The sequence below is a fragment of the Eptatretus burgeri genome, chromosome 2 (assembly GCF_056783735.1).
Source record: "Eptatretus burgeri isolate ZD-2024b chromosome 2, Ebu_testis_v1, whole genome shotgun sequence".
In the NCBI taxonomy this organism is placed as follows: Eukaryota; Metazoa; Chordata; class Myxini; order Myxiniformes; family Myxinidae; genus Eptatretus; species Eptatretus burgeri.
Genome location: NC_140962.1, coordinates 102,098,675 through 102,122,337, shown reverse-complemented (window position 1 = coordinate 102,122,337; position 23,663 = coordinate 102,098,675). Strand labels below are relative to the sequence as shown.

Here is a 23,663-nt window from a genome sequence, read left to right as displayed (position 1 = left end):
CTTCCCGGAGGGGAATAAGGGAGAGCTAACGTCCTGTGTCAAGGCCCAACGAAGCCTCAGGATGGCCTCCCCAGACTTCAGCGATCTATGACCAAAGTGGGTCCAGCGGCCCACAACGAGAGCGAGGGGATGGATGGTGCGGAGGGGTACACTTCCTAATCTACCCTTTCCATTTAACTGTTAAACTACCCCGGGGCTTTCAACAAGCGCCTCTCGCTTAAACTATTGGTTGTAACAACCCAGATTCCCGTCGCCTGTGTTGGTGTCCTCACAATTTCGGGCCTCGCCCCCCAATTTTCTCTCCGTGCCCTCACACGGTCTCATGGCTGGGACACGTGGCCCCCTTTGGCAGGCACGACCCTCTGCCGAATCTCCCGCTATGGCACCCCCGGGCACTACACTGCCTCCGAGCCTACCAGCTCCCTAAACACCGGGGAGTGCCCCCCATGGCACCTCCCCTGAAACGCACACGTGGCAGGCTGGCTTCCCAGGCCCCTTTCCGAGGGTCACCCGTGCCCACAACACTGCCCACGCGGCTAATGGCGCCCCGGGCCCCCGCACCAAGCAGGCGCACCCGTGCCCACTACGCTATCCCGGCCCCCCATGGGCCCTTGGCCTACCACGGCCGACTAGCCTGGTGCCCGGGGTACCCACTCAGCGATACTCACCCTTCGCAGCCACGCTCCCAGCCCGTCAACAGGGCTCCTGCACCCCTCCAAACGGGTTTCGAGCCTACACTCCCACCAACAACAAAACGACCTCCATTTTGTAAATTTGACTAACCCCCTAACTCACTCTACACTGACCCTGGGGTTCCTTGGGCGGGAGTCACTCCTCCCCCCAATCACTCATCACACCATGCATTCCCCATTTGCTCCACTCACACAGACCCGCTGGCCTCACTCACTCACCAAGCACATGCTTCCACTTCACTCACCAACAACTCTTCAACACACTCACCGCTGAACCCTGCCATCCTTCTAACTACATCCCCTAACTAACTCGTGCTCCCACGTCGTCCCTTAAACTATAGCACGTTCCATTTAACACTACGTAGCTAAGCTACGTCCCCACTACACATCCAAAGTCTGTCTCTGTCTCCAAAATAATCCCATTAATCAATTTCCCAACCTAAATCTCGCTACAATCCCTCTAACTGATCCATTCCACGGACTCCATGAGGACTTTCCCCTGCCCCATGAAGTCGGTCTAACTAAGCTAACCCTTCCCCCTAACTAGTTTCCATCCTGTGCCCAGGTCAAGGGGGTCTTCCACCCCTTGCCCAGGAATCCTGTGCACCCGAAAGTGAGGCTTGCTTTTCTTTTCTTTTTTTTCCACATGCGCAGCACCAGCGCGGCAACTCACAGCTCGCGCACTTTGCACCTGCCCGTGACGTCATGCAGCAGCACGTGTACCTCGTCCCTCCTTGGACGGTACCATCCGGCAGGGATACCCCTCCTGCCGGATTCCAACCCCACGTGCAGCCATGACGTCACCGTGCGCATAAAAAAAAAACACAAGCCCCACGTCTCGAGGGGTTCCCCACGCGAACACATGTGCTTTGCCCGTTGGAGCTTAACACATACGATCGCGTGGAGAACCCGTCCGGTCCAAATCCATAATCCTGCCTAAACTTTGTCCGTCCGCGGGATCGGCAAATCCACCGCGTGCGTTTCCGGACCGGGACTTCACTCTCGCAAGCGAGCATGTGGGGGCCTCGTGCGTTGCACAGCACGGACCCCGTGCACCTGTCCACAGCACTCCTCCCCTCGACCTCGCAAAGCACGACCGAACTCACCTGGTCGTGACTCGCCTCAAGGGGGCATACTCCCTCCCCTCGTTCCTGGAGGAGGCCATCCAGCTGCTCGCACCGGGCCTCCACCCAGTCCGCGAGCTCACCCCCATTATCCTCCACTACCTCCGTGTGTGTGTGTGCGTCTCTAACCCCGTCATTATCATGCAGTCTCTCCTCTATCGTTCCCATCTCCCGTGTCTCTGCCAACTCAGTCACCTCTTCACCCTTTACCTCCCTTGTCTCAACTATTATTTCGGTCTCTTCCCTTGTTATCTCCCTCGTGCACGTCTCCGTCACCCCAATTAGTTTGTCCCTCTCGGTTACCGTCACTTTTTCCGTCACGACCCTCGCCCAACACGCCCCCCGAATTATTTTGTCACCCGCCTCCACCGCGGGCCCGACAGCCGTTGCACCCCCTCCCAGCTCGTTCGCTCCCACACGTGGAGTCGCCATTTTAAACTCCCTGGTCACTGCCTTCATGCCCGCCTGCAGGCTTCGGCCCATGTTCTGCGTCTCACCCCGCAGCTTTTTAGTTTCTTCCCTCATGTTTGTTTCCATTCCGTTCATTTGCTTGTTCATTCCGTTCATTTGCTTGTTCATGCCTTTTATTTCGTTTGTGTTTGTATCCATCTTTTCGTTCATTTGTTGTGTATTCGCATCCATCCTCGTTTTCATTTCCGCATTCATTTGTTGCGCATCTGCATTCATCTTTGCCAGCATGGTGAATAGCTGGGCCATGTCGGGTGCGCTTGGGTGAGCCGTTTCGGCAAGGGTCGGGGGGTTTTGGTGGGGAGGGGGAGGGGAGGTGTCATACACCGCGGCCGCTGCCGCACCTATTTCGGGCTCTGGGTTCAGTTGGGCGAGTTCGTTTTCCTGTACAACCAACATTTCCTGCACGGGGATTTCGTCCTGAGCCATGGATTCTACACATTCTACATCCATTTCTAATACCCCCGGCTCCCGGGGTTATTACACATTCTCCCTTGAGACGCCATCTTGCTTCTCGCAAAGGGTTAATTTAGCTTGCTCGTAATTTGGAGGGAATCGGGGGTCGCTCCTCTCACCCCTGGACCGATTCCCGTGAATTTAGTTGGAGACAGGAGAGCCCATTTTCCCGTTCTCCGATACCAGTGCCGCGAGGAGGGCGATGAGTTTATATCCCACTCCTGACACCAGTGTTGCGGATTCGCGCCCGCCGGCGTGCGAACGGCCACGTAACTCCAATCGCGGCACGTCGCCCACCGGACGGACAATCCCGTCGTGACCCTCTCGGACTAACGCCGGGAACTAGTCACGGGTGGACCTTTCGGCCTCACCACGATCGTGCCAACCGGCCCCCCGCGTGGGATAGGGTTGCTCGCCAAATTCGACCTACCTAAGTACCCACACGAAGGGTAGACCGGGCGATCGCACCTCGCCGCAGGTCGACTTCGGACACGGGCCACTTTAAGCGACCCGTTCCGTACTATCGGGATAACCGAGCGGTGTTATCGTCGGCCTCGACGGTTCGATTAATTATCGGGCGTTTTAGCCCACGACCAACCCTTTACGTGAAGTAAGATGGAGATTCAATAGAGGAAAAGACGAAGCGAAGCGGGAAAACAGTTCAACATAAAGCACATTTATTTCACGATGAACGGAAAGCACACATATACAATTACACCAAAAGCAAATGTAAAAGAAGAAGAAACACAATATTACACAAAAAGCAAATATAAAAGAGAAACACAATGCAGATCTATTACCGACTACGCGAGCACACGGCAACACTTATGCAGTTTTACTTCACAGACGGCGCCGACAACACATATACCCAAAGCAAAAGAAAAGGACCACCCTCAAGGATGAGGCGGGCCTGGGGCCGAGACCGCGTCGGGCCTACCCGTCTGGTGATGAGCCGCGAAATGGCGCTGGCGCCCCGACTCCGCGGGCCTCGCTGGGATTGCCTGGTATGGGGTGGGGACGGGGCCCCCTTCTCGCACTATCTCAGCGTGGGGGGAAACAGGAGGGGGTTGTTGATGCTCGAGGGATGGAGGATATCTCCCTGTCTCGGGTCCCGCGACGAGCGTCTCCACCACGACCTCGGTCGCGCCGCCGGCCTCTCCCTCCGCAGCTCCCCGACTCCGACACGAGCACCCCCTCGACCGCCTTCGCCGCCGCCACCTCTCCACAGCTCTGTCCTCTTCACTCTGACTACTACCACTTCTTCCCAGCTCCACCGACAACTCCTAACTCTGGCTACTACCACTTCTTCCCAGCTCCACCGACAACTCCCAACTGCGAACTGCCTTGACTGACGAACGCAGCCGTTTATATCCCCATCCCCTTCACCTTTAACCCTTTACCTCCGACCCTTCACCTCTAACTGGCTCCCCATTGGACCGAGGAAAAGTGGACGTGAATGCTTTTTGATCCATGAATTTGCATATAGCGACCACACTCCAACGTACCTGGAGGCGGGGCCAAATCGCCCCAGCTCGCCGATAGGACGGAACAGAAGTGGGCGTGAGTCATTTTTGATCCGTTTTCTTCGGAAAGGCCGGCGCTTTTGCACCCCTGCTCGGTGCGCGCCCTGCACGAGTCCAGTATCGGTGCCCACAAGCGGCGTGGGAATAGTGGTGATGCGATGGTTGCGAGGGCGAGTTGTGACGGTAAAGGTCGTGGCTGTTGTTGTGAAGCGGCGTTGCGGTTGGTGGTTGTTGTGTGATGGCTGTTGAGACGTGGTTGGTGGTGGTAGTAATGGCGGCTGGTCCAAAATAAAGATAGTAAAAGAAAAACGGCTATCCTGAAGGGTCGCAGCCCGAGTGAATGACATTTATTCCCTCTAAACAACGGGTTTGGGCCTAACTACACATATACTTACAGAGATATCTCACCTAAGGGACCTGAATGGTGGTTTGCGAATTTCGTCAACCACAACAATATAATATATATATATAAATATATATATATATATATATATATATATATATATATATATATATATATATATATATATATATATATATATATATATATATACAGTAGACTCGGCGTAAGTCGTCACCATCGGGCCCGAGAAAAAAGTGACGACTGAGAAATGTGACGACTTACGCGTTTGCGAACATTCATGATGACTGTGGGGTGAAGGATGAAGTCGCACGTGGCCTGGACATGTATGTGTGAGAGCCGGCTATTGTACCAAAAGGAAAACACAATCCTCAGGGCATAGGTGGGGGTTCATTGGTGAGTTGGAAAGTGATCAAGAAAAGATGGAATTCATGAATCAGTTTATCAAAAGTAAAGATAATGAACAACTGTAAGACAACAAGTTCGCCTGCTTATCACCATGCTGGGATTGACCAACGAACCCCAGAGACTTTTCTGGCAGCATCTGCCAGAAAAGCCCAGTCTCATCGGCATTGTACACGTCCCGAGGCTGATACCTTTCCAAGATGTCCTTCAATTTGCCATCCTTCCAGTCGTGCACCACTGCCAAATCCACGCTGCCTGATTCGCCGCAGTTCTTGACCTTGCCGATTCCCCACCTCACTTTGAATCTGTCTATCCAGTGCATCGGCAAGGTCTCGGCATCATCATGCCCGAGGTCCGCAGCGAATTTACGTGCCTTTAGCAGCAACATTTCACCGTCCAACTGAATATTTGGCTGAGCCGACATTTGCCGAAACCAAATGATGAGCGCGTCATCGACATGTTCAAAGGTCACACATTTCACGCGTTTCACACTGACCACCGGCCTCGCGATCTTCTCCACTTGTCCAAACATTGTGCCCTTATTCTTCAAGATATCGTTCAATGTCTGCCGTTTGATGTCCAACTTCTCAGCTATGGCTGTTTTCTTCATCAGTGGGTTTGCCTCGCAAAACTGGATAATGTCGTATTTTTCTTGGTAGGTTTTAGTTGTAAGCTTACGCTTAGTCGCCATTGTCCTGCCTGTAGTGCGATCAACATGTGTACGCAGTTAGAAATAGCCTATCACTGGCGGTGTAAACCAATGAGCGAGCATCACGATTCCATGAAATCGGGATTCTCACGAGGCAGCAGTTCCATGTGACGAGTTAGGAGTGGTAATTTACTTGAGTTTCCATTACGTGGGAACGGACAACATCTGACGACTTAGACGAAGTGACGACTTACAGAGGGATGACCCTTTATTCATAGAGACTTAACATGAGATAAATTCGGGACTTTTTGACGCTGCCGACTTAGGCGAAGTGACGAGTTACATGCTGCCGACTTACGCCTAGTCTACTGTAGTTATATATGTATATATATATATATATATATATATATATATATATATATATATATATATATATATATATATATATATATATTTAAGCATATACATATATATTTAAGCATATACATATATATTTAAGCATATACATATATATTTAAGCATATACATATATATTTAAGCATATATATAGATATATGTGTAGATATATATATATATATCTATATTTATGTATGTATGTATATATATATATATATATATATATATATATATATACTTTTTTTAATGTCCATATATATGTACATATATATGTACATATATATATATATATATATATATATATATATATATATATATATTTATGCAGATATATGTATGTATATATATTTATGTAGATATATATATATTATATTTATATATATATATATATATATATATATATATATATGTATTATATATATTATATATATATATATATATATATATATATTTATGTATATATATATATATATATATATATATATATATATATATATATATATATATATATATATATATATATATATATATGTATATATATATATATATATATATATATATATATATATATATATATATATATGTATATATATATATATATATATATATATATATATATATATATATACGTATGTATGTATATATATATATGTATGTATATATATATATGTATGTATATATATATATATATATATATATATATATATATATATATATATATATATATATATATATATATCTGTTGATATATATTGATATTTAGGTATTTTTATTTCTGTATATATATATATATATATATATATATATATATATATATATATATATATATATCTGTTGATATATATTGATATTTAGGTATTTTTATTTCTGTATATATATATATATATATATATATATATGTATATGTATATATTTATGCATATATATATATATGTATATAATTATACAGTATATGTATATTGTATATATATATGTTTGATTATATATGAATATATGTATATGTATATGTATATATATATATATATATATATATATATATATATATATATATATATATATATATATATGTAAATATATTTATGATTACATATGAATATATGTATATATATATATATGTATATACTGAACAAAAATATAAACGCACCAAACGCAAAAATATAAACGCACCAAGCGATTGTTACTATTTTACCTCGAACTCATAAATACTAAATCTTCACAACAATTTGGTTATAGAATCCATGACAATTGAGCATTAAATTTCAAAGAGTTCCTTGAGAATTCTGGCGACAGTCTTTGCGCTACAACAGCCGACACAACCGAGGTGTCACTGTCAGAGTTCACACAGTCAGTAGCGGGTGTGTCCACCGTTGGCGTCGCGCAGAGCGGTGCATCTCCGGCGCATGAACATCACCAGATTATCGATGGTGGCCTGAGGGATGTTTTCCCATTCCTCCTGGAGAGCCACACGGAGCTGGCGGACGTTCTCTGGAACTGCGTAACGTTGTCGTACGCGTCGATCAAGAACGTCCCAAAGGTGCTCGAAGGGCGACATGTCGGGAGAATATGGAGGCCAGTCGAGGACATCAATGTCCTCCTCACCGAGGAAGTCCATGCAAATCCTGGCAACATGGGGGCGAGCATTGTCGTGCTGAAACGTCACATGGTGAAGGCGCACAAATGGCACGACGATGGGTCTGAGTATCTCGTCCCTGTACCGCTGCCCGTTCAAGTTGCCTTCAATGAAATGAAGCCGAGTGCGCTCTCCATGGCGTATGCCTGCCCACACCATAACACTGGCACCACCGTGTGACACCCGACGAAGGACATTGGCGTCAGTGTAGCGCTCCCCAGCCCGACGCCAGACGCGGAGTCCGCCATCAGCCCAATACAGCTGGAACCGCGACTCATCGGTGAACAGCACTCTCCTCCATCGTGCGAGGGTCCAGCGCAAGTGAACATTGGCCCAGTTCAGTCGGGTCTGACGCCGGACTGCAGTGAGGTCGAGTCCCCGGTGTGGTCGGCGGGCTCGGAGGTTGGCCTCCCTCAAGCGGTTACGCACCGTCTGGGCTGAAATGCGCCTGTTATGCAGCCCGACAGTCTCATCGGCAGTCGTCATGGCCGGTCGGAGTCGATCCCGGAGATGTTGCAGCCTCATGTGATGATCCTGACCGGCGGTGGTCACACGTGGTCGCCGGGCATGTGGGCGGTTCACGGTGCTTCCAGTCTCTCTGGGGCGCGTTCTCAGGCGGCTAATGGTGGAGTCGTGGACATTGAAGTGTGCTGCAACGGCCCTTACTGACGTCCCAGCATTCAGCATGCCAATGGCGCGCTCCCTCAAGATTTGTGACATCTGTGGCATGTTGACATTTGGCACCAGTCCACATTTTGGGGAGGCCTTTTATAGGGCAAGCTATAGGGAGTGTTTGTGTCCTGGTTACGCTCACTGACCATCACTCTGTCAAGCCCCATGGTGCTCATGGGAAGGATTACTCAACGTGTGAGTCCACAGACTCAGAGTGGTCAATTTCAATGGGAACATCTGTCTTGAGCAAAACAAAGGAACCATTGCTCAAACATATCATCGGTTTGACCATTTTCCCATAATGGCAATCTTGACTTAGATATTTAGGTTGGTGCGTTTATATTTTTGTTCAGTATATATGTATATATATATATATATATATATATATATATATATATATATATATATATATATATATATATATATATGATTTTATATAAACAAGAGTTACATTAAGCTGCTTTGGAGATACTTCACCAACTGTAACATTCATGAATTATACCAAATCATGTACAATAACGATGGACTCAGTAATATCAACAGAGAATGCACATTTATCAATCGAGGGTCAAAGGCTTTCATTTTGGCTCCTGGTGGTTTTCATTTTCCCACCATCCCCAGAGAACTGCAAGTTTTCAATGCTTCCCCTTATAACCTCCCCTTATCTCCCGTTCTTCTCATTGTCCCATCTCCTCCCTCGCATCCGGCTCTATAAAACCACGGCTTTTCCTTAGCCAGCTTTGACTGTCTGTGGTTGATGGGCATGATGGTGACAAGGACCACCCTCAGGGGCCATCTTGAGTCGTAGACAGTGCAGATTGATCCGGATTTTTGGAGAACCTTTCCAGAGGGGGTTGAGATGAAATTTCGGACATGACCATTTCGAGCGTACGACTTACCTTTTGGGCTCACTTTCATCCTATCTTTTTGCAAAATTGGCTACATAGCTTATATTTGCTTCACTTAAACTGCTAAGTGTCACAGAAATCTGCACATATCGTGTATGAACACATGAATATGAAGCAAGTCTTTTTGCTCAGTTCAGCTTGACCAGAATGTACACTAAGGTATTATTCACATTTATTGCAAAGAATTCAGAAATTCCAATGCGGTAACATGAGGAGAATCAAATGTTTCTCCCTGGAGCACCGTTGATTGGATGAAGAGTTAACGGTGCCTTGGTTTGGAGAAAGGCATCGTGGACTGTGTTGTTTTGATCAGAGCGCTAATGATACGAAATTCTGCTAATAAGTTTGACGGGTCATTTGTGTGATGTGCACGTGTTATGTAACCTGAGACATGTCTCCAACACACTTGCACACAGGTAGAGGTTTGAGACCGGACTGGGAGTGTTTGACAAATTGGAAAAACTGGCCTCCATTAATTTGTGAAGCAATTAACACTGCCCTTTCTTTGTACATTCTTTTGAAGTGCAAAATCATAGTGGGTGGTCTCACCCTTTGACTAAACATGTCCTGTATGTCCTTCTTCAGATCTACCAGGATCAAACAGGACATGACCATGAGATTCGAGTTATGGGGTTCTTTTTTTAGACAGTCCTTCTCTTCTGGGTCGTAGAAATTGTTTGTGACATTCATGGAAGAATGGTGGCATGTTGAAGCTGGACAGTGAGGGCTGGTCAAAGAAACCATGTAAGGTGGGAAATGGGAGGGTGGAGGTAGGGTGGAGGTGGGGTGGGGAGGGGGGTCGGGTGGGAGGGAGGGAGTTCTCTTCAGTAGAGAGAGCAAGTATTGAGGAAAAAGACTTCTGGATTGGTTCAAAAGACTGAGTTGCGGTGTTCTCATGGCTCGTTCAACATTGGCGTTTTGCACCGGATCCTTCTTGGTTTTGGCTGGCTCATCAATGTATGACTACTTATCTATTGTACTTATAATTTGGGCTCCTCCAAAGCATTGAAAACAATACTCAAAATTGTGATGTCTTTAAACACTGCCATATTTTAATTGGTGGTTTATTGAAGGCTTGTCTGGGGTGAAGGAAGTAGTGAAGAAACTGAGACAACCCGGTAGCCTGCAATATAATATTTTCGTGGTTTGATTCATGGCACCAATTAAATGGGAATAGGAGGAATGTTTCCCTCAAAATGAGATATCCATGTTCTTTTCCCTTTCTTGCTCTACTTGCTTTCGAAGGACATTGTGAACTTCTGGATATTAAAGATTACACGGTAGCTTTCGCGAAAAGTAGCTGAGTTATCGCTGGCACCGTGAACAAATTCCAGTTGAATGTCAGGCCTGGCCAGTTGGTTCATTAATAGTTGTGCAAAAACTTTCTCAATTACACAAGAAAGTGGGAATAATTTGGGGCAATTAAAGAGTAGTCGTAGTAGTAGTTTGTTTTGAGGCAAAAACACAATAGTAACCAGAAAGCATCTGAAAATGCAAAGCCCGTTCTCGTCCGCTTTGCATTCAGACGACTTCTTCTTCCATACGCTAAACATGATGAAGACAGCTTAAAAAAAAAATACAAAAAAAAAATTGACGATCTTAGGTGACTGGGACCTTTTGGCCTCAAAAGCAATGGGCTTCAGTGACCCAATCTGCAAACCCTCCTCAAATTTCAAATCATTTGGATGAAAATTGATGATTTTATGTGACATTGACCTTTGATCTTTTGATCTTTCAAAAAAAAACAGGCTTTTAGGCTTTGATTGGTGAACCAATTCAGTGACCCAATCTGCAAATTCTGAAAATTTCACTCCATTTGTATGAAGATTGATGATTTTGTGTGACATTGACCTTTGATCTTTTGAGCAAATGATTAATTCGTTTCCTCCATATTCTCATGTGCCTGGTGTTGGCTTAATGGTTAGGGTGGCGGGCTTGGGATCCGAGGGTCCTGAGTTCAAATCCCGCTCAGCTGTTGATTTAATACCAGGTGGGGTTAACTCAACTTGTCATCCTTCCGAAGTCAGCATAATGAGTACCAGCATGCTAGTATACTGTGTCGGAGTGGCGACCCATCCAGGATTGTGCCCAATAGCCGAGGAAACTTCTTAGGCAGCACCAACGCTCTGCACAGAGTATGGTCCCAATTGATGGATGGTGGGTTTGGGATCCTGGGGTCCTGAGTTCAAATCCTGCTCGGCTGTTGAATTAAAACCAGGTGGGGCTAACTCGACCTGTCATCCTTCCGAGGTCGGTAAAATGAATGCTTGCTTGCTGGTGTCCTGTGTCGGAGTGGCGACCCGTCCAGGATTGTGCCCAATCGCCAAGGAGACTGCTTCGGCAGCACCAACGCTCTTCACAGAGTATGGTCCCAATGGATGGATGGAGGGAACGCTCTGCACAGAGTATGGTCCTGATGGATGGATATTCTCATCATGAAGCTTTGTTGAAAATTTGATGACAAAAGCTCAAATGGTAAAAAAAAGTTACAGCCCGGACAGACGCACACACCTACACACACAAACACACAGAAGTGATTGTAAAACCCCCTCTTTCACTGCAATAATAGTATCTCTTGGTACATGAGATGAAGATAAAACAATGTAACACGATGGACTCAAAGTCTTTCTAATCACAAGGTATTATGAAGTCATTAAGATGCAAATATCGGCTGGCCATTTTTCCCACCATGCCTGTCATATATGCACCATGTCACTCTTACCTACTGCAGGTAGTGCTATTTATTTGGATAACTGGAGTGGATGACTGATACAATGATCAAATGTATTTGAAAGGTACTTTGGGATATTTAACCACCACCAGCTAAATGCAGTCCTGATACCTGGTTTCTTATCACCATTTAAAAGGTGTGCTTTGATATGTAACACCCCTGCAAGCACTGAATCCAAGCAAAAGACTGGTGATTCATCAAGGGGAGAGTAAACTAGTAAACACTCGTAAGCAAATGAGCTATCCTGCCTGTGTTTCAATCCAGTTTTTTATTTAGATGCTGACTTTAAATTTCCCTCAGAGCATTACATAATGTATCATCTCGTTCATGATGTGTGCCGCAGCCTAATGTGGGAAAGGAGGGGCTCGTGCGAGGACCTTCGGAGGAGAAGGTGGCAGTGGTTTCGGTGGACGACTGCGACACGGCCATTGCCATTAAATTTGGACACACCATCGGCAATTACTCCTGTGCAGCACAGGGGCACCAGACTGGCTCCAAAAAGTATGGATGACATGATGCATGGTCCTCACACAATGTTGCTTACGGTGCACATATTTTCACCTCACACGATGTTGCTTTGTCACGTGTATAACGAGCACCTGATTGACACATGATACACAACTCACAAATAAACGGTCCATCATGCAAAAGCACATCACCGACCACTCAGACCACATAAGCTTTCTGCATTATAGCCCCTGCTGTGCATTATCTGTCTTAGCAAAGTTGAGTATGCACATCTAAATTGTTACAAAAACACTACATGTTCAACACTTGGCTGTAGTATCCTGGGAATGGTAGAAGACACTGGACTTGCAGGCCAAATGTGTGGGTTCAAACCTGACTGAAGTAGCATTAGGAATTAAAAAAAAAATTATTCTCCAAAGCTATCTCGTCTCAGGAGGATTACCACGTCACTATCTGATTGTCAATGAAAACCCAGCTGGCTCATTAATAACCTTCAGAAAGGTGTTAGCCCTCCTGCATTGTCTGGTGTGGTTAACCTGCCACAGCAGTCCACCCAATGTGGGTGACTCACTGCTCTGGGTGCAGCTTGGGGTGGGCACTAAAATGCTCCCTCTGGGGGAATTGCATGTGCACATGGCATCCTATTCTACTCTGTCAAATATGGCAATGCTCTGTACGTGTGTGTTTGTGTACGTCTGAAAATAATATAAAGAAACAGCGCTGGAACCATCTTCACCAAATTTTGCATACATGTTGGTAGTATCCAAGGTCAGGTCATTGGCACAACCAACCCCTTTGCGAGATTGTGGTGGAGGGGGGGGGGGCAGGAGACAACTTGCAATTTTGCCTGTACATGTGCTACAGTGCAAGTGGTTTACTGACACCTGCTGCAGACAGGGGGGGATTATTAGCCACTGCACAAAATATATTTGCCCCACGATCCCCCCACGCTACCCCTTACCCAAGCTGCTCCCGAAGAGAGCGGGTCTTTCTAGTCACTTAAATATTGCACAGACATTCCAGGGAAGAATGCAGCGAGTACGATCTTTAATGTACCGCGCCATCTGTACAAGAAGCATCGCAAGCACCGCACCATATGCGAATGTGAGTGGGCTTTCAAGCAACACTGCCTCAAGGCTGCACGTAAGAATCGTATTTGAAGTGCCCAAAAGGAGCAGATACGAGCCTTGCCCAGGCATCCGTGGGCAGTTGGACATGCTGCTTCACAAGCTCTGTTTGCAAAATAGAATTCCTTTGCCATGCGTGACCAGTCAGTCGGCCATCGTCCGCAATAGTGAAAGTAAAAAATAACAGGCCGAACTCTGGCGCTGTGTGAATGCCAGGGATGAGAGGAATGTGTTTTTAACCGCCGTTCATGGCTAAACGAGAAAAGCACAGACGAGTGTGGTTCGAGATTGTGCAATCGAGCGGAAAATGGGGCATCGCGAAAGTGGATTCCCACATCGGCTTTGTTACAAATGACTGCGTTTGTTGGGCACTGATACACATACTGAAGGCACATCTTGTGCTCACTTGGTATTCCATGGTATACCTGAACACACACGCAATGTATGCTCGTGGTGGATGTGTGCACAGCATCGGTTGGACTGATCACTGAATCAGGACGTTTGTGGTTGAGAAAATTTGTTGAATCCACTTTATGAATCTCATATAATTTGTTGCAATAAAACACATCATGTAAAAAATGTCATCAGAGGGGATTATTCGAGGGGACGTTTGGTAAATTGTGGACATGAGAGATGTATGACAACCACTTTTGGAAGATTAATCTCAATGATTTCTCTAAATTTGTTATTACAGTACTGTACTTGATTTAAGTTGCTTTCCCTCTGCACCACCAATGAAACATTTGTTTGGATGGGATTTTTGTTTTCATGTTTTCAAGCTTATGGAATATCAAAATGACAGGTGATGAAGTTTTTCAACTGGCAGGGTAACGGGTCGATCTTGGCTGAGGATCATAAAATGATATCACAGAAAAAGGTAGGTTACACGGCAGGGTTAAGGGAAGTTATAAATGAATGAATGCATCGGAATTGGAGATGACAGGGGATGGCGGTGGGCTCCGATTTTGAACCGATGGACGGAAGACCCTGATGAATGGGATGCATGATTTTTCTTGGTGGGATAAAAGATTGGCAAAGGAGTGCAGAACACCCAGAGGCCTTGTTTGGATTGTTAAGAAGGAATGGATTCCTGGATGAATTTGTTCTTTGTGGTGGTGCTCATGAAGAGAGATGGAGCTTTAAAAGGGCAATGCGTGCGAGAGAGAGAGGGTATAAGATCATGAGCAGTAATGCCTCTGCACTACCTCTGCCTCTTGATGGATGATGCCAATGGTGATCAGAACCTTGGCTCCACAGCATCCAGGAGAGAGGGTATAAGATCATGAGCAGTAATGCCTCTGCACTACCTCTGCCCCTTGATGGATGATGCCAATGGTGATCAGAACCTTGGCTCCACAGTATCCAGGAGAGAGCGAGTTGGGTTGCAGGAGTGGTGTTCCTCCAACCTCTTTCAATATGCCTCACCTCTTCCATCTGATAATGCTAATGTCCTTACTGTTTTGCCTTTTTCTGCTCACACTACCCCTAAACTCCCTTTTTTCGTATCCACTGCTCTCCTTTTATTTCCTCAGAGTAATTTCTCTCAAGTTATTATCCCACATCATATTGAAATGGAACGGCAAAAATATGTAATCTCTTGTTCTTCTTCTTTTGTACAATGCTCGACACAAGCCGTCGGTTCTGCTTAAGCAGTTTCTTGGCGAGGGGGTTTACAATCCTGGACGGGTCGCCATTTATCCATGGTGACAAAAATAGCTCTCCTACTATCCATGAAAGGAACTGCGGGATCTTTAAATTGGATGAACTAATGCTGGTATGTTAAACTAATGCTAGTTTAATGTCCTGCACACACGTTGATGCCTCGCTCTGCCTGCGAAACACCAGGATGACAGTTTATAGCTGGGTCAAGATTCATACCCAGGCAATACAGCTTAAAGGTGAGTGTGCACACCTCCATCCCATCCTGCCAGCACCAAAAATATGTAGTTAAACTTACAAGTCTGGTGTTGGCTTAGTGGTTTGGGTGGCTGGCTTGTGATCTTAGGGTCCTGAGTTTGAGCCCTGTTGGCTGCTGAATTAACACCAGGTGGGGTTGACTCGGCTTGTCATCCTTCCAAGGTCAGTGAAATGGGTACCAATGCACTGGTATAGGGGCACAGCATCACCGGCATAGTCATGCCCGAACAAAATGATAGCGACCCAGCAGCCAAGCTGCCATACACAAAGAAGAAGATTAAACTTATAATGTTCTTCCAAAAAAAAGTGATGTGCTGAAATTAATGAAACCTGATCTCATTTTATTGAGATAATTTATGCTGTTTCAACTCTCTCAGGATGAAACTTCTCTTCTGATGCCACTAACTCATAGGCATACTTTTGTGACTGATCATGCAGGGCCTTGTACTACGCCGTAAGTTCCTTGTCTCCGATATGATTGGTTTTGTTTATTTCTTGTGTGAGCGAGCTTGCTTCTTTTATTTTCTTTTCTTGTGCAATTCAATAATTATTGTTGCATGGAGTAATGATTCACATTCTTCTGGGTTGCGGTTGGATAGCCAATCTGTCCTGAAGGAAGATTTATCATCCTTTCGGATGCCTAATCATGTGTTCATTTCCTACAGAATGAATGCCATCGGCGGAAGAAATCCAATTGCCTGTTTTTCTTTGTTAATTGTGTTTCCCCAGCTTCTGCAAAATTGTCCCTCCCTGTGTTGGTAAGAACAAAGCAAATCGGCGAAATATTGTTCCACACCACGAGCACCGGGCAGAGGTGTGAAGGACGTTCAAGAAGTTACATAAGTGAGATACTCACAATAGTCCAAGACACACCATTGTTGTTTTATTTTTCAATATATGCCAAATTGTTTAGTTTATTTTTAATCGATAATGATATTAATCTTGTATTATTAAATATGAGGCTGGTGTGTCTTCAACGATTGTGGTGTATCTCATTGGTGTAACTTCTTAAATGCATCATGCGCAGGAGCAGGACACGCGTCATTGATGTTGTGGCCTCTCCCGGGTGTTTCTGTCGTGCGAAGAAACTTTTGTATCGAGCCCCGTCATCGGATCGTTCCATTCAACTGATTGTGTAGGGAGGACAGACAACTTTATATTCTCTCTTCAGACTACGTGCTGGTGGTAGTTTCTAGTCCAAGTTGCATTCCCTCAATAATTAAGCTTAAAGTAGATGGCTTGCAGGCAAAATGCTCTTCCAAATGAGCTCTCCTGTGTACAATATTAACTGTAACCAATAACTTTGTACGACAACGGATCATACTTTTCTCCTTTTGGATGTCTTGGGGGTTCAAGTATCTTTTCTCAGCATATTAATCCTTTCATTCTCTCAACTCACCTGGATAATTCATTCAGGTGACTCACTGATGTCAGTTTGTAGCTGCTCTTCACTTCATGGTCTCCTCCAAATAAACCAAAAAGCTGAGTCCATTTGGATGAAGTCAACAGAACATTGATCAAGGTATATGCTAACTGTTAGGGGGAGAAAAAGATGGCCTGTCTTGGACTATTACACCACGTGTTCCATTCACGTGTGCAGTTTAACTACACCAATGCATTTGGGTTGTGGAAGGGGTAGGGAGCTTCGTACAAAGGATATGAGCGACTAAATGTGATTAAAACACAAATTTTAGTTGGTTACTATGGCTGGCAGGATGGCGTAGAGGTACGCACACTCACCTGCAGGATGGCTTAGCTCGAGGTACGCACACTCGCATCTGAGCTGTCCAGCCTTGGTTCAAATCTCGGTCCAACTATTAACTGTCATCCTGGTGTTTCACATGCAGGGTGATTCATCAATGTTTGTGTCATCCCTCGGATGGACCTTGTACTGGGTGTCCCATCTGTCGACATTAGTTGGTGGCCGTTGAAGATCCCACGGTGTCTTTCGCAAAGAGTAGGCAAGCTATCGTCGGCACCATGAATCCATCCATCCATTGGGACCATACTCTGCATAGAGCGTTGGTGCTGCCTAAGCAGTCCCCTTGGCCATTGGGCACAATCCTGGACGGGTCGCCACTCCGACGCAGGAGCACCATGAAAAACTTTCAAAATCCTGCCCTAACTTGCAGGGGGAACATCAGTGGCACAGCCGCACCTTCAGCCAATGATGCTACCTCACAGCCTTGTGTTGCATATGAAAGAAGACTAGGTTGTTAACTTGGAATGTATTATTGGTTGCTCGTCGATAGGTAATTACCTTCGCCACCGAAGGTGAAGCAGGTTATGTTTTCACCCCTTTCTGTCTGTTTGTTTGACTGTGTACAGGATATCTCAAAAAGTTGTTGACGGATCCAGATGAAATTTTGTGGACAGGTTGGGTGTGTGACAAGAACGAACTGATTCGATTTTGGTGAAGATCCGGATCCGGGCCGACATATGCGTTCCCCAGAGTGCCCTTCTGGTTTGATTTTAGTAATGAGAATGGTGGCACAGTCTTTTCTGTGCTGAACAAGAAAGAACTTCCCTCAAACTCGTCAGACCACATTTCTGTACAGCCATCATTCTCTTGTGGTCTTTTACTCCCAGTATAGTACATTGCATCGTGGTTTAGTTGTTTGATTTGATGACCAGCTGTGCTCCTTCTGCCGTCCTGGCATGTTGTTCTTTGGCACAGAATACTCGTTTGCTCAGTTGGAATATTAAGCAAGCTGTCTGTCATCGTTCATGCTTACGGCGACTCGAGGATTTTGTACATTTGTTTTGTTACTCCCTTTTATAAATCAAAGTGATTTCTGTGTCTATTTGGGAACATATATTTATTCGGAAGCAAAATTGGCAATACTTTTGAGCCCCTCTGATATTCGTCGTGTGGATGAGTAGTTGAATGTTTTGACTCAATTTGACTGTTTAGTGAGCATTCTGATTGGGAATAACTTGACTGCGAACAATACAGGATTGAATAGTTTGTCGTGTTTGAGAATTCAAGCTGGTCAGTTTACCAAGACAAGCAACGCATATCAAATCCAGTTGGTCTGTACACATTCAAGGAGATGTACTTACTATACCATCTCATTGAGATGCAACATCATCCCTTTTAGTTTACAATTGAATTCGTTTAATTTTCTTGGCAAATGATTTAAGAGGTTTTCCAAACCATAAAATCATCATCTGTTGTGTGTAGATTAAGGTGGGGGAAAGAAGCCTCTGTCAAGAAAAGGTGGACAGGAATTGACTGCCTTTTCAAATGAACCCTTTGACTGTTTGTGTTGACTCGGACATTGCGTTTGCATGGTAGTTGACACGTGGTTGTTAATAGTTGCGCTGCAGTAGCCATGTTGGGGCAAGAGTTTGTGTCTCAGATAGTGATAATTAAATAGTGCATCAGATGAGATTCCCTGTCCTACCAATGAGGTTGGAGGAAGAGTTGGGAGGGGGATTGCCTTCAACATAAATTCATGTTTTGGTCGCTCCTCCCCTCTGGACTTGGTGCTGCCTTGGCATGTTGCTATTTAAGCCAAATCATTGATGATGCAGACATCCATCCCTGGGTGGAGGCCACGTATGAAGTGATGTTCACCCCTATGGTGTGGCACAAACAAGTCAGTGTTAAATTAGCATCACTATTTTATTACTGCCATTCCAATTTCAAACTTTGGCTGTTTGTGTTGTGATAGGCAATTGTGTTTGTGTGGCAGGTGATGGCACATGCTTGCGAGAACCTGCGCAGCAATAACCATAATAGGGTACAATTTTGTGATCACACCGGTTAAATGTAGTGCGTGTGTGTGTGTGTGTTTTGCTGTTGTTTCCTGCTATCTTCACATGTGGTGGGTGGGTTTCATGAGGTGAAACAGCAACCTACCAGATCTCAAAGTGTGTTTCCCCCCCCCCCACAAAATTTTAGGAGACCCTTGCCCTTTCCCCTTCCTCCACCACTTCCTTCCACATGCATGATATATTATGGTGGACCATAAAAGGGCATCATTTGTTCATGCCAAGATTTTCTTCGAAACGTGGGTGCGAATACATTTCAAACTTTCTTCGATTATGTGTGACACCAAATTTTTATTTTATGCAGGTATTAAAAATGATGGAGCAATTTAACATTAAGCGGCGCATCTTTATTTATTACACGTACATTGAAACAAAGTCGCTGAAGAGTGCAGAGAGCATTTCAGAGAAGATTCCCAGCATCTCATGTACCAGCTGACAAAACAATATGGACATGAGTATGAAAGATGAAGGATACGGATCATTAGTGTGGAAGATGAAAGAATGTTCAGGATGGCATGTTAGTGCTCGCGTCCCAGAGACTATTGGAGCTGTCAGGCAACGCGTGGAGAGAAATACACACAAATAAACAAGATGACTCTCAGCTGAAATGGAAATCAGTCACACATCAGTGTGACGAATACTGAAAGAAGACATTTAGCTTTTCTTTACAAATTTTCAAATTTTCCAATCACTTAATGAAAATGATCACAGAAAACGGTGTGGATTTTGCAACAGCATTTGTGAAGCACAGGAAAATAAAGACTTCAGTATCGACGACATCATTTTCTCTGATGAATGCCGTATTTACAATAGTGGGATGATATACAAAATTGCAGAGTTGGGGGATTGTAAAGGCCACGAGAACATGAAGAAACATCCTGTCTGTCTGTCTGTCTCTGTGTCTCTCTCTCTCTCTCTCTCTCTCTCTCTCTCTCTCTCTCTCTCTCTCTCTCTCTCTCTCTCTCTCTCTCTCTCTCTCTCTCTCTCTCTCTCTATCTCTCTCTCTCTCTCTCTCTCTCTCTCTCTCTCTCTCACTCTCACTCTCTCTCTCTCACTCTCTGTCTCTGTCTCTGTCTCTGTCTCTGTATGTGTCACTCTCTCCTCTGTCACTCTCTCCTCTCTGTGTCTGTCTCTCTCTCCTTTGATTTGGTTCGGCCAGCTCACAGGGCTCTTTTAATCTGCCCTTCCAAAGGCAAAATCTGTGATTAAAATAATCTTTTAAACATATTTCAGCATTTATACGAAAGAGCGGCAATTTCAAGATGGTTGACCATCATTGCTCCATTTCGGAATTAAAATAGGACTCGCAGAAATGGAGGAAATACGACAAATATCCATGGGATGAGGCAGGTGTTGATTTCCCATCGTTTCCTGTTAATACAATTAGCGGCCGCAGTGAATATATGAAAAAACACACATGGATGCTTCAACTTTTAGCAATCTTTGATTGCTAACCTTATCTTTGAGATATCCCCATAAAAAGAAGTCCATTGGAGTGAGGTCTGGGGAACGCGCAGGGAATTCAACACTACCTCTTCGCCCAATCCATCTTTTCGGAAAAGTTGCTTCGAGATAGGCCCTTACATCACGGTGGTAGTGGGGAGGTGCTCCCTCTTGCTGAAAGTAAATCTCTTCGTCACCAAATATCTCTTCGACACGTGGACCGACGGATTCCTGCAGCAAGTTTAAGTAAACATCCCCAGTGACAGTTTTGTCAAAAAAGAATGGCCCTAGGATGCCTAATGCTGATATCCCACACCACACAGTAACCCCTGGTAAGTTTAAATGGTGTTCCATATTAACATGCTGATTTTCAGGAGCCCAGTAGGTGCAATTGTTTTGGTTAATTGAGCCATTTAACTTGAAGCTGGCCTCATCGCTCCAAACAATTTTGGATGGAAATGCTGCATCTTCTTCGCATTTTCCCAGGTACCACTCACAAAATTCAGCTCTCCGGTCAGGATCGTCTTCATTTAGAGCGTGGATTAATTTTGGAATGTAACTTTTCCAATTAATTCACTTCAAAATGCGATGGGCGCTTGGTTTTGGGATTCCTGTCTCACGAGACATTTTCCGTACAGATTTCCGTGGGGATCGGTGGAGGTTTTCCAGCAATTGATTTTGAGTTATGAGGTTATGAAATTGTGAGTACATTTTTTTGGAACTCCCTGTATGTACGTACACACACACACACATACACACACACACACACACACACACACACACACACACACACACACATACACACACACACACCTAATAAAATGCAAAAGTCTCTCTCTCTCTCTCTCTCTCTCTCTCTCTCTCTCTCTCTCTCTCTCTCTCTCTCTCTCTCTCTCTCTCTCTCTCTCTGTCTCTCTCTCTCTCTCTCTCTCTCTCTCTCTCTCTCTCTCTCTCTCTCTCTCTCTCTCTCTCTCTCTCTCTCTCTCTCTCTCTCTCTCTCTCTCTCTCTCTCTCTCTCTCTCTCTCTCTCTCTCTCTCTCTCTCTCTCTCTCTCTCTCTCTCTCTGTCTCTTTCCCCCCCCCCCTTCCCCCCAAAAATAAATAGAGGGACCTGTCAAAGCCTGTCATTATGTCTGAGACATTTCTCGCAGGAAGGGACATCAGGATGAAAGGGGGTGGGGGGTGGGAGTGAGATGTGATGAGGGGGTTCAAGCACTCTATACAGGGGTAAATTTGTCTTCTTTTCATTTTCTCTCTCTCCAAAAATAGAGGGGCTTGTCAAAGTCAGAAAAAATAACAACCAGAGGGAGCGGGGGACATCGTGTGAGGGAAACATTTCCAGCAGCAAGGGACGTGCGGCTGGGATGAGGGGTGTGGGAGACAAGATGGAAGCTGCAAACTCCAAACTTAGGGTATAGATACAACTTTGTGAGGGAAGTAAAGGCCCGGTCACACCTTGACGTTTTAGCCAGCGATGGCAACGTATTAAAATTTATGTAAAACGCTGGCTTACGTTGAACTTTTGATGTTTTTTTTTAAAGATTCGGACGTATTCATAGCGACTTGGTCTTATGTATAACGCATTGGTAATGGACACAGAACGTTTCATTGTGTTATAGATAACTTATACCAATGAATGCTGAACCTGTTGTCGGCCTACACAACCGATGCCCAACGATAGTCTAACTTAGGCATAGCGCGTTGCACGCATCGCCGACGATGTCGTGACGTAGCCTATTAAAAGGCTGACGCACAACGATTCAAATCATAACTGCCGTAGAAATGGAAGTGACAACATCGCGGTCACACCTTGGCGATCTTGCCAGAGTATGCCGACCTAAGAAAAATGTGTCTAAAACGTTGGGGCACGTCAAATACGGTATGAGTAAGTTTGGTATACGTGAGTACAACGCTAAAGTACGCTATCATACGTCGTAGTAAGTAGAGTACGTCAAGAAATTTTAAACATGTTCAAAATTTTACGACGTACTCGGCGTATGACACACGTTCGCATGCGATGAGGGTAAGTTTTACACACGATATGTGGACGCTTACACACGTCCACAAAGGCTACTTATAAGCTACTCATAAGTCGAAACACGTCGCGGTAATGTCTTTTTTACGCGAAACTTATTTCTAACTTATGTTTCACGTGCTTTGAACCAATTCTTTACGTAATCCCAACACACATCGCCGTATGTAGACATATTCCAATGACGTCTTCCGGTCGACAAAAAAAAGTAAATTAACGTGTTTCTAGCTTACAACTGCCATATAAAGACGTGTTCCCAGCGGTTTTGGGAATTGGTATATAAAAATGCTGCTCATAAAAGGGGAACCCAACAGTGTTTTCGAGTCCTTTTTGAGTCGATGTCCATGTCAGCAGTAACAGTATCAGTATCAGTATCAGTATTAGTATTAGTATTAGTCGTAGTTTGTTCATGTTGGCAGTAGTAGGTGAGTGTGAGGGGGAGGGTGTGGGTTATGATGGATCGTCCTTGCGTTTAACGATTTAAATGATAAACTCAACGATTTAAATGGCTGCATCTCCACTATTGAAAGTAGACGCTTGCGCTCAACAATTGGATTTTTTTTACACTCAACGACTTTGAAACGGTACCACTCTGCTAGTTTCATTGTTTACAATGAACGATTTAAATTGCTGTCACTCGCCTTTGTTTTTTGACGCTGGGGTTTGGAAATTTGAAGCATTTCTTCTGAACATGTTAAACGCTCAAACTCGACTATTTTAAATAGACGCTGCCGATGGACAATTGGAATCATTGCCAAGCTAGACATCGAAGTGTGAACATCCTCGTCATGCCGAAGAAAAGTTTGAAGAATGCTGCAAATAAGTGTCCTGGCCGTGGCCGTGGACGCTGACGCAAGGACGATCCATTATACCGACGTCTTTCAG

The 23,663-nt window shown here is 44.8% G+C and overlaps 1 protein-coding gene across 10 annotated transcripts in view; it reads left to right on the top strand.

The window, feature by feature from the left end:
* CELSR2 (cadherin EGF LAG seven-pass G-type receptor 2) overlaps positions 1-23,663 on the top strand; it is a 357,573-nt gene that overhangs the window by 216,512 nt on the left and 117,398 nt on the right. For all 10 annotated transcript variants that reach the window (XM_085870520.1, XM_085870525.1, XM_085870524.1 and 7 more), the window contains exon 6: positions 12,359-12,516. In XM_085870520.1, the coding sequence (XP_085726646.1) occupies positions 12,359-12,516 (158 nt within the window). The remainder of the gene's footprint in view (positions 1-12,358; positions 12,517-23,663) is intronic.